This window comes from Zosterops lateralis, assembly GCF_965231275.1.
Source record: "Zosterops lateralis genome assembly, chromosome: 1".
Classification (NCBI taxonomy): Eukaryota; Metazoa; Chordata; class Aves; order Passeriformes; family Zosteropidae; genus Zosterops; species Zosterops lateralis.
The window spans coordinates 105,073,112-105,085,197 of NC_139762.1; the positions used below are offsets into that span (position 1 = coordinate 105,073,112).

Consider the following 12,086-nt stretch of genomic DNA (forward strand, 5'->3'; position numbering starts at 1 on the left):
AGAGAAGCTGACTTTCCCTGTAATTTCAGTTAATATGAGTGAGAGAAAAATTCAAGTTGCTGGATGTCCTTGTGTAGATCTTTTTTCCAAATATTGCATACCGACAAGTGAAAAATCATGTAAACACACTCTTTGACAAAAACTAATGAAGCCCAATTTGATTTTTCAATTTTTTTTTTGTTATATACCCTTCTGTATTCTACTCTGAATATCCTAAAAAACCCCAAATAATCATGATTTTATCTACTCTCCATTACCTTTTTGTACCAGGCAGGTTCTTGAGGTTGTTGAGAGGCCATGTATGCAGAAGACACAGAGCAGTGTGCTGGAAATGCAGTCAAAGCTTAGTGGAACAGAAGGATGCAGCCTGCCAGATTGAGAGAGAAACATGAACATGTCGTGCTAGTTAGAGATGTTGTTTCCACAGCATATTTTCTTGCTAACTTTATATCACAGTTATGGATGATAATAAGACCTCTGTCTTCATTTGTAAATTCTCTGTGCGTGGACATTCCCATCCCCTTATCAGCTGTTTCCTTTGTGTTTTTAGATCATGGGGAATTCATATGCAGGGCAACTAAAATCTGCCCGTTTCGAAGAAGCTCTTCATAACTCCATAGAAGCTTCTCTGAGATGTAGCAGCGTTGTCCCACGGCCAATCTTCTCACAGCTCTACCTGGATCCTGACCAGCCTCCTTTCTTGCCGGAAGGTAACCATGAAAGTATGGCACGTTTCAGTTGTTTTTCTCTGTGTGAAAAGGGTGGGGTGTCTTTCATTAAAAAAAAAAAAAAAAAAAAAAAAAAAAAAAGGCGGGGGGGCAAAAACTGCACAGCAGTTCATTGTGTGACAAAATCTGAATGTTGGGCATCATTAAGGGGAAAGAATGGCATGCTGGTTATTTTAAAAGGAGATGGATATTGTATTAAAGGCAGATACTGTTGAAAGTTTTAATTTTCTAAGTTATTTCTATTTTTACTATATTTTATTATTTTTTCTATTTTTATTCTTCAGATGTGAAGCCGAAGGTAGAAGAGTTGGATAAAGAGTTAGTACATCGCTATTCACAAAATGGAAACCTGGACTTCTCCACTACCAACCAAACTGTTAATGAAATGGAAGATGAAGAAGAGGATGAAGACATGTCAGATTCAAGTAGTCCACCAATCCCATACTCACAAAAACCTGCCCCGGAAGGGTCTTGCACTACTGATGGTTGGTATCCTGTTTTTTTATTGCATAATCTTCACAACTGATTCTAATGATAATGTGCACTCTCTACAGTTACAAGTTCTTGAGCTAAAAAGTCTGAAAATACAGTCAAAGCCTTAGATCTGACAAAATACGGATTAGAAGGATTTGTTTGAGAACATAAAGTTTAATGTATCATTTGAAAGCAGTGTCGAGGACTGGCTGTGGCACTCCATTAGTTTCTGAAAGGCCTTTTTTGTCTGTGATTTTCATTGATTCACTGTCCTCAAAGAGATAACCTGAGTTGGCATCAGTACGGCTGGTTGTCAATCTATCCCTAAATGATTCTTGGAAACATTGGCAAAGCTGGATTTAGTTGCTTCCATGGGCAGAAGGAGGAGTTTGGAGAAAGAAAATGGGGAGGACACTTAGTGTACTTTCTGCTGCTAGTGGAAGCTTGTCTGTTTTGTTTTCCTGGTGTGCCTGTTGGCCATTGCTTCCTTACCCCGAGCTGTCCTGATTTGTTTTTGCTCAAGATGAGCAGAATTGTTGACCATACTATATTTGTTTGGGTTTGAATGTCTTAAAGAAAGAACCGGGTCAATATGGATGTACCTACTTGGCCAAAGAAAAATTGATGTGATTGATTCATCTTATCTCAAAATTGGTTTTACTTAAGGTTTAACTTCCTCAAAAATGGAACATCTACTCATTAAAGTAGTAGTAAAGTGTTTCTTGTTAAAAGATCTCCCTGCTGACTTCAGACACCTGAAGAACAAGAACTTTTCCCACCAGGTCCAAATGCCCTTTTTAACATTTTATTCAATATCCCCCTGAATCATGGAATTCCTTGTGCACAAAAAGCTGTACATCAAAAGCTGTAATTTGTAAAATGGTTTTGTACCTTACTGAAGTATCTGGTTGTATGAAGTAATAGAAGTAAGGAACCAAGTAAGGTAATTCTTTGACATTTCTGGGGGGCGTTAGTGGCATGTGTTGTCATCTTTGCCTTTTCCACTTCCAAATGCAGCTCACACGAGCATGTTTACCCTCTGTAACAGCGTACTGCCCGTTCCCTGTAGCACAAAGAACAGAAGGGCTGGCTGGCTACTGTGAAAAGATGGGGAATATTGTTGGGAGAATTTGTTATTCACACAGAAGTGTGGTTTTCTGTTCTTTGAAGGATTGTAAATTTGAAGGAGGAGGGAAGGAGAAAGTATAAGAGGATTCTCAGGAAAGTGTTCTCAGATGAGGACAAGTATCAATAAATCCTGCAAAATCTCCTGTGGAGAGCAGGAGCAGTATGTTTTTCACTTCACATTTTATATGTATGTAGTATTAAACTTTTAGTATGTCCTAGAAAAATTTGATCTTTCAGGGGCAGTTTTGTGTTTTGATTTTTATCTCTTAAGACTTTTACGATCAAAGCACTCTAGGAAGAAGTTTTGTGTGTTACATCTGCAGAATTTTAGGGTTGTTCATTACTCATTTTTAAGTTTACCATTGTGAGTTTACAAAATCTGCCTTACTTTTAGATGTTCTCAAGGAACTGACTTAGGAAAGCAGTGTTTTTGTATCTGGAAAAGGAAAGGAAAACAGATTTTTCTCTAAATACTTCTGGTGATCTGCTAGGACAGTTTACATAATTGTTTAAAATGCCCTGGTTCCCAAACATTCACACTGCAGACCATATCTCAACAAGATATTAATCTGATAGCTCATCTTTCATCTCATGAGTATGCCTTCCAGAGATGGAAGTCAGGATCACTGCCATTATTTGCATCCCTTATCTTAGTTATTTAATTGCAAAGGTAAATAACATTATGAAGATGTTAAACAATATTGATAGACCATTTGAACTCACTGTGTTTTAATACTTTAAATTAAGCATGTATTCAATTGCTTATCCAAGAGCAAAATGTTGGTTCTAGAACCTGCAGTTCTTAGCTTTGCTTGCTGTAAAGCCTATTTCCCACCTTTTGTATCAGATGGGATGAAATCTTTTTCCCTTTAAGGTATTTGTGCTGTTTGCTTTTCCTGAATTCAAGATCTGTGCCATAACCATCATATTATTTTCTTGGTGACTTGTTCTTTTATTCAGATGCATTTGTCAGTCACATGGGTGCACACAGTAGATCTTAATGCCTTTAGTTGTCAGCTAAAAAAAAAGTATGTGCCTCACAAGTGAGTTTGTTGGAGATTCTTTCTCGGCTGATTGTAGTATTAGATCTCTTAACTCTTTCCTTAGCCCATTGGAAAGAACAACTGCATTTGCCACTGAGCCTTGCTATTAGTCATGAAAGTAATTCACTTATTTTCAGGGGCTTTGGGGTGGGGGGCTTTTTTTTTCCTGCTCAACACAAATTTTTTGTAACTAAAACTTCCATGAAAATAGGGTTTCAAGAAAAAACTAATTATTAGTTTTCATATGGATATCTCAAATAGGCAACAAAATTCTTACATCAGCAAGAAGTTCTGAACCGCTTGCTTGCTGTAGCTTTAAAAGAGGCTGCTTCTAATTTGTGGAATAACATTCTATGCAAGCGGTGGGAAACACAATAGTATCACCTTTCTTTTGTTAGCAAATCCTCAATTTACCTGATGCTTAAAGAAAGGCCAAGGTAGTTTCAGAAGCAATTAGGTAAGCGGGTACTTAACTCCTGATCAGTTACTGTGAGGTTACAATAGCGAGTGACAGTGACCCCTAATTCATATGTAATTCCTGGAAGCTAATTCCTTATGCAAATACCCCATTTATTACAATGCAGCAAGGGGCTGGTACCCCACATGGAAACTACTTACAGTGGGGAAAGGAAGATAGATAACAAATTTCATTTTAAAGAAGATTCTAGCACTTGGAATCGTTGACAGCTTGTGGGGATACATTTCCAGGAAGATGGGACTGGGTTACTTTAAATGAGGTGATGTTGGAAAACACAGATGAGCTTCTCAGAACAAAAACTAGTGAATTTCAAAGAAATGACGATGTCTGTAAAAGCTGTTAATATTTTAAATTTTTGCTGGTATTTGCAAATCTTTAATCGCAATATAAGTGCCTGTTCCATATTTGAAACAAAGCTGAGATCCTGTGAGAACATGTTAGTTTGGGTTTTTTTAAGTAGTTCAACAATTCAGCTTTGGACTTTTGCTTTTTATAATTACATGTCGATAAAAGATTTCAGAAAGAGAAGTTGGTTTGGTTGACTGACTCGTGTTTTCTTCTCTTTGTACTTAGATTTTCATAAAAGGTATACAAGTAAATTAAAGTGCCATTCTTTCTTCTTTAGAGGAAATGTTTTATTGCTGTTTGACATAGAAATGTAGGGGCCAGCACAATTATAAATGAATAGCTATGAAATGTAAATGGATTTTAAGTGTTCTAAGTCTTAGACACTGATAGCACAAGTTCATCTAGTACTGAGACATTATGTCTCGTGAGTGTCTCATGTCTCTTAATCTGGAAATTATTATTTCTAACAGATAATTAATTAATTATCAATGCAAAAGTTTTGCAAAACAGAAAAGAAAATAAGGGGTCTCTGTGATGCTTGCTAGTTAGAAAAAGACAATGTAGCAGAGAGAGGGTTAATACCCCCTTGATCTCCCCACAATCAGTTACTTGCTTCCAAATCAATGCGTTTTGGGTGGAATTTCCTCATTCAGTTTCAAAAAGCAGGAGAAACTTAAAAGAGTGCTTTTCAGCCCTAAAAGTCAAGGGAAAGAAGGATAATGAAAGGCTCTTGGAGTATACCATCTGCATGTCTTTGAAGGAAAATTCAAGCCTTTTACTGCACAGAAGCAGATTTGCATCCTCTCTATCTCCTGGTGGCAGTAAGTCCCTGCTGTACCTGGCCAAGCTCTGCAGCCCTCTCTGCTTCTCCTGTGGCAGCTGTTCAACGAGCAAGAGAAAAGCTCATGGGAGCTCTGAGGGTCTGTCTGTGCTGCCTCTCTCACTGCCCACCCATCGAGATCCCTTTCCTTCTGCACAGGGGGAGCCTGAGGAAACCATTTGGTATCAGCCCTGTTTATTATCTCACCACCTCAGAACACGAGGTTTTGGCAGTCGCCTGTGAGCTCTGAGCTGCAGAGGGGTAGAGATTATAAAGGTAGTGAATTTCAGCAAGATTTGTGAAGTTCAGGAGCTGGTTGGATGACATCGGTGTCCCCAAACTTAAGTCCCCTGGGGCAGCAAAGTAATTATACCCCTCTCACTGGCTGAACATCACAGAGGCATGTGCTGGTCAGCCAGTCTGCACATGCATACCTCTCTGATGCAGAGATGTCGCCAGCCAAGGCAGAGGAGGATGCCAAAGGAGATTGTGAAAGGAGGGAGAAGGGGGAGAGTGCAAGGGGTCTGGGAGCACTGGATAAGTAAGAGATGATATGCGGGTAAATTGCAGGTATTGCTTGCAGATAAGGAAGGATGCAGCATTTCTACAGTCCAGTCCTACATATCCTAAATGGTGGGAAATATTAAGTATATTAAGATTTACAGCCTCTCAAGTAAGAGGCAGCTGTTCCCATGATAGCAGGCTGTTACTGAATTGTGCTTTGTAATTGTAAACCTGTGAAGATGTTGTTTCTTAGGGTTCTCCTGTAGCTTCTTCCTTGGGGACTGATGCAGAATGGTGACACACAGCTGCTCAAAGCATAACTGAAGTTGTTTTGCTTGTAGCCCAGATAAAGCTGAGTTATTTCTTTCACCTGGGATGTCATGGAGCACTGGTTCATTTCACTGGGACATCAAAACCCTCAAAGCACTCCAAGGGGCTCAAAGCTTCTCATTCACCCTTCTCAATGTTGTGAGCTCCTTCAGAAAGCAAGTCTGTATTGACACACGACAGTGACAACCTTGCTTATGCTAGTATTGTTTTTGCTATAATTGCAATTCCTTCAAAAGCCTTCTGTTGGTCACCATTTGTGCTTCTGGGCATTTCTGGAACATTGTTAGGTAGAGACCAGGCTAGAAGCTAATTGTGTAAAAGCATGTGTTTAAATCTGTGTTGAAATCTCACTGCACTTGCTGTTTCATAATCCTTATCTACAGATTTCCTGTTTGCCCACATTGTCAGCAGTGGGCAATTTTTCTATTTTAAATCTAGATGTAAAGTGGTATTTTCTAAGCATGTCAACTACTCAGATTTCACTGAATGCCTAAATATTTAAGGTCAGGTTTGAAAATTCTGGATATAATCCCCAAGTAGCATAAACATTGGAATAAGCAAATTTTATTTTGCATGTAAGGGACTTTCCCCCTAGATTTATCTATGATTGTTTCTTTCTAAATTACATCAAAAAGTTTAGATAATACTTAGATAATACTTAGCCTGGTACCTGGCTTTCTATTTGACTAGGATCTATATGTTTTTAGAGAATATGCCTTAAGAAGAATTACCCAATTAAAATCAAATGGCACCTAATCAGAAAATAATTAATTGTGCTTTAAATATGCAGATTTAATACTTCCCTCCTAAAACATATATAAGTTTTTATTGGTAAGTTATTGACATGATCCACTGATTCATACATGAAAACTTTAGAGACTTCATTTCAATTCATTGCCTGGAAAAAGGTGTGTGTGTGTGGGGTGAGTCCAAGCTAGCTTTCCATGAGCTGCTGCTGGAACTGAGCTGAGTGAAGAACTGAAGAAACCATTCATCCAGGAACTGGTTCAGCCGATTGTGAGTGTAGGCACAAGACTGAACCTGTATTGGACCCTGTTTCCAGCAAGCTGCTGCTTGTGAGGAAATTCATGCAAGCTGATTCTGTGCATTCCATTTTGCACATGCTCTGTGCCTGCTACAGTTCTGAGAAAAAACCAAAACCCATTAACTTCCATAATTTTTGCAGAAGTTGCTATAGGTTTTGGCACAGGAGCTAAGAGCACGGACATACATATCAGTAGTGGCTGAGTTGGCTTTTGGTTCAGCTGTGTTCACAGGGCGTTACCAGATGCTTAGATGATGTCTTTCTCCAGGATTTTTTTTTCTTCCCTAAAATTTCTGTGACAATTAAGGACTACATGAATAATATTTTAAATCAAGTGTAAGTAATAGGTGTTGATAGCTAAAGTCTTAATATCTATTGCAATAATTTAAAATTTAACAGTAAACTTTATTCATGTGATTATGATTTTCTTTATTTATTGTTTATTTAGCCTGGACAGTGCTCTGGGTTGCCTTGCTATGCTTTTTGTGTGATCCAGCCTGCTACCTGCTCACTGCAGGGCAGAGAACAGCAGAAACTCTCTCAGGTCCCCATTTTTGCCCACTTCTGCTGCTTTACCTCTACACTGATTAGAAGCCGAAGAAACAATGTTATGTCTTATTTTGTGTACATATGCGTATTTGAGTGGGGAAAAAACTTAACTGGGGACTTGAAAGTCATGCAATCCACTGCGTCTCCAAGAGACTCAACTGGAGACTTAGTGAAAATATGATTCACATATCTAAAACTAGTGAATTATTTATTTGCTGAAATTTCTAAAATGGGTAAATAATTTAAAAATTAGATATTTAATTATTTTAATGCAATAAAATATTTTTAGTAGCCACTACTGGACTTCAGTCATCAATTTTTATCATTCTTTTGTATTACTTAATGGTGTTTATGTATCAATGCTAGCCTTCTGCAAGCCACAAAGACAAAATTGTTTCTCTTGAAAAAACTGTAAACTAAAGTTTGGCAAAGCAGAAATAATCTTTGGCATGTATTAAGAGCTGTTTTCTGTTACTAAATCACAAGCTTATCCTGTTATTTTGATTGTTTTTGGAAAAAGTGGGGTTTAGAGCCATTTGATGTCTAGTGTTTGGACACTTAAATTTCTTTTGTGCCTTTATATGTGCAGCATATTTAAAATAATGTTATTTATTGCCTCTGAAATCCTCAGCTAGTGGTTCTGATGAGATGCTATCTCAGTTTCCTTTATTTACCTTAAAAAGCATATATTAAAACTCCAGTTACAGCATCAATTTGTGAAGCCCATTTGCTTTTGTAACTGATAAAACGAAGAAAATTAAATTAATTCTTTTGAAGAGTTATCATTTGTTTTGTTTTGTTTTGTTTTGTAGGTTTTTGTCAAGCAGGCAAGGATTTACGGTTAGTATCTCTGTGCATGGAGCAAATTGATATCCCAGCAGGCTTCCTGTTAGTAGGAGCCAAATCTCCCAACCTTCCTGAGCACATTCTAGTCTGCGCTGTTGACAAGCGGTTTTTGCCAGATGATCATGGAAAAAATGCACTTTTAGGTAAGAGATCTTTTTTCCTTTGTGCCATAATAATTGAGAGAAAAAAAAAAGCCAGTTGAAAATTATCTAATGTCATTTCAGCTAATAACCTTCTATTAGAAATATGTTGAGGAGAGGACTGATTTCATTAAATCAAATCTGTAGATGAACCTGTCTTAAAAGCCCATTTTAAAACAAGTCCCTGATTTCACAATTAACCACAATTGAATTGCCTAGATTTCTGTGTGGGCAGAAGTCAATTGCAGCCCTGGCATTCTAAATGTGAACTATCCTCTTTATCTCTCCTGGAGCTTACAGCATTTTCATTTAAGAAGAAATATGGTCATGCAAGTATTGAAAATTAACTATATAAAACTTTTTTTGATTAAGGGATGATTTCTGCCCTTGGGTTGACCAGGATCATTGTTCTCAGTAGAAGTTCTGGGAGCAATTTGCTTCCCAAAACCCAGTACATGGGAACACCCCCCTGCCTTTCCCAATTAGGTCATGATCTGTTACATTTATGAAGTTTAAAATTTTAATACAACAATGCTTCTTGGTAATTGAGGACAGGCCCATATGGACCTAGATTTCTTGCCTGGGTTACTACTGGTACACCTTTTAACAAGCTAGTAAAAGGGATTTAATGTATTTTGGCTCCTTTAGCCTGTTTTGAATTTACTCTTTCATTTCTCCCTCCAGTCATTGTTCTGCCTAGGATATATTGAGAAAGATGTTTCAACAGGAAAGAAATGACAACAAATAAATACCCTGATTTAACTGCATTGCTCAAATTCTGGTCCAGACCAGCAATATTTTGTGTAACTATTGGAAACAGCTTTGTTTTGTGCTTTAATGTTACCTCTCCATTAAATCCATTTGATATGCTACTACACACTGTAAACCTTTGGGCCTAAGGCAGAAATGTCCCTGTCCTGAGTTGGCTGTGGTGTGACTGGGGATGTAGGATAATGGAGTACTCTGCTGTACACTTCAGGATTCAGAGGAGCTGCTCCCCTGCTAAGCAAGGGAAGTATCAGGAGCTGACCAATAAGAACTATCTGATAGACAGACAGATGGTGTTTAAACCTGATTAAATGTGGTACTGCTTGTCTTTGTTGGTAAGCCTCCCCCTCATCCCAGTTTTGTATCCATCCATCCATCATCTCTGCTCTCATTTGATAATGAGCCTGGTGACTCACATCTCTGGCATTGCTGTTGTATTGAAGTGCCTCCAGGCTTCTGTAACTGGCACCTATGAGCAAAAAACTGACTCAGTAGCTCTGTGAAACCGTGGTTACTCTTTCTGAAAACTGGAGATGCACCAGTAGATCCTGTGAGCTGCAAGGGAGTAAAGAGAGAACGATTCAGTCCCAGGAGAAACAGGATGAAGAAATTGGCATCTTGGCATCCTCATCCAAGCTGATAATGAGGCATAGTAAGGCTAAAGACAATGCCCTAATTATGAAGAGTTTTATGGATAAGGCATTTTGTCAAACACTAATTATCTTTGTCATACACCTATTAATTTGGCTGACAGGTGAGTGTAGGAACCAGCATCCTTCAGGGTGTTTGTCATAGTGGAAAATAATGATAGTAGCAAGAATGAAAAATTGATTCTCTTACAGATCTTGAACTGATTAGTAAATGGAAAAAAAAAAAACCAAATAAAAATAAAGCATTTCCACTAGGTATTTATCTGCAAGCACTTTTATAAATCATTATTGATATTCCATAGAAAATCTGTTTTATTAAGGTTTGAAAGCATTTCAGAGATAAGTGGCATGACAAGTAAGACAAGGGGGCTTAACTGTTCAGCATTAAATAATAGAGGACTGATTCAAACAACAAAGATTTTAAGGCAGACCCATTTCAGAACATGCCCTGTGGTTTGTTCTATGAAATGTGAGGCTGGTGCCATCATTATGCCAGATTCCCATTAACACAGCTGTGAATGGCATTGGAAATCAAGACTGCTTATAATTCTTAGTCTGGATCATATCCTCCAGACCTCAACTCAAAATTTCACCCCTTTCTGTGAAACCTTATGAACATTCCAGAAAAACAGCCTTTGTACCTAAATTTGTTGTTTTTAAAAGAGAGAAACTGTAAGTTTTTTAAAACTATTCTGAAGCACTCCTAACTTTGGCCATGCCAATCTTGACATCAAGTGATGGCTTTCAAGACTTTAATAAAATGTAGGGTTCAGCTTACTTGGAAAGTATTTTATATAAGCCTCAGGAAAAATTCATTTGATGTTAATTTCAGTCATATGAAATTGCTCTGATGGATTAGCCACTGTTTTGAGAGAGATGTCTGCAGTTTGGAATCCATGGGGTTTTAATATAGAAAAAATGGCTTGTTTTTTTTTTTTCCCTCATGGAAATTTCCTAGTGTGGCAACATAGTTCTCCCCATACCAAGTAGTTATTCTTCTCTGCACTCTGTAGAGTGAAAAATTTGTGGTAGGATTTTGGCATGTCACTATGCCCGAAAGAGATGGAGGAGTTTTGGAAGAACTAAGACTGACACACATGTGCTGTGTCTACAGAAGCAGGCTGGCTGGAGGCCTCTAGTCCCTTGGAACTGGATGTACAGGTAAGTTTAGATGGCTTTATTCCTAGCAGATAGTGCAAGACATTTAATTTGTTTGTGCATCTTCTGCTTTGTTCTTCCAGGATTTTCTGGGAATTGTATAGGCTGTGGAGAAAGAGGATTTCGATACTTCACAGAGTTCTCCAATCATATCAACCTGAAATTAACCACTCAGCCAAAGAAGCAGAAGCACTTAAAGTACTACCTAGTAAGAAGCTCCCAAGGTGTACTGTCAAAGGGACCCCTTATTTGCTGGAAAGGTAATAAAGGTGCCCATTCCATTAGGGGTGTTTTATGCTGTTAGGGGTGATGTTGAATGAAAAATTGCAAGTTGCTGTTGAAAATGTATGCATTCAAACGTAACTGCTTGAAGAGAAAATTCTCACTGAATTTTGGATTTCCCACTGAAGTTCAGATTTTGCCAAAGAAGTTTAAGTCTGAATAACAACCATGTGATTATAAACACTCTTCTTTCATCTCCCCATACTTTTGGTGGCAACTCTAGATCTTCCCATCTTAGAGTGTGCATTCGTCTTGGTGAAAGAAAAGAGGTTACTCAGTCTGATGAATTCTTTTATGTGCCTGAAGCAAAGTGACTCACAGCCAGGGCTGCAACATTGGTTTTCCACTGATATTCATCTTTGCAGGTGCAATCCAGTCTGTCTCATGCCTGAGGATAGCTAGCATGCCGTAAGATTAAGAAATCTCAGGTCATTGATATCGAGAAAAGAAAAGATTTGGATGCTCCTGCCATTTGCATGTTTTACACTTGGTCTTACCCTCTACCAGAGGGTAGCCTGTGCAATATTATGTGCTACAAGAGGGTACATTTGTGACCCCAAAGCAAGGTAGCCATGGGGTCTCTTACTGGAGGATGCAGGGTTTTGGAGCAGGTTTTTGGATGCAAAGACTCAGGGAAAGAGTGGTTTACCTACTCATCCTCTACCAAGGGGGTTATGTGCAGACTACCTGACCTTTTCATCTGTGGCTTCACTCAGTGAAGACGGAGTTTGATCTGGTCCCTGTTGCTCCAAAAAGCTGATGTGAGGAGAGGGGAAGCTCTGCAGGAGGACTGAC

General features: G+C 38.4%; 1 protein-coding gene across 10 annotated transcripts in view; it reads left to right on the forward strand.

Moving 5' to 3' along the window:
- The window catches only part of GREB1L (GREB1 like retinoic acid receptor coactivator), a 129,510-nt gene that overhangs the window by 70,471 nt on the left and 46,953 nt on the right, over positions 1-12,086 (forward strand). For 7 of the 10 annotated variants that reach the window (XM_083856799.1, XM_083856797.1, XM_083856800.1 and 4 more), the window contains exons 3-6: positions 551-722; positions 1,013-1,213; positions 8,260-8,436; positions 11,093-11,269. In XM_083856799.1, coding sequence (XP_083712925.1) covers positions 554-722; positions 1,013-1,213; positions 8,260-8,436; positions 11,093-11,269 — 724 coding nt within the window. In that variant the 5' untranslated portion in view covers positions 551-553. The remainder of the gene's footprint in view (positions 1-550; positions 723-1,012; positions 1,214-8,259; positions 8,437-11,092; positions 11,270-12,086) is intronic. The other 3 variants (XM_083856801.1, XM_083856805.1, XM_083856806.1) reach the window with 1 other exon arrangement.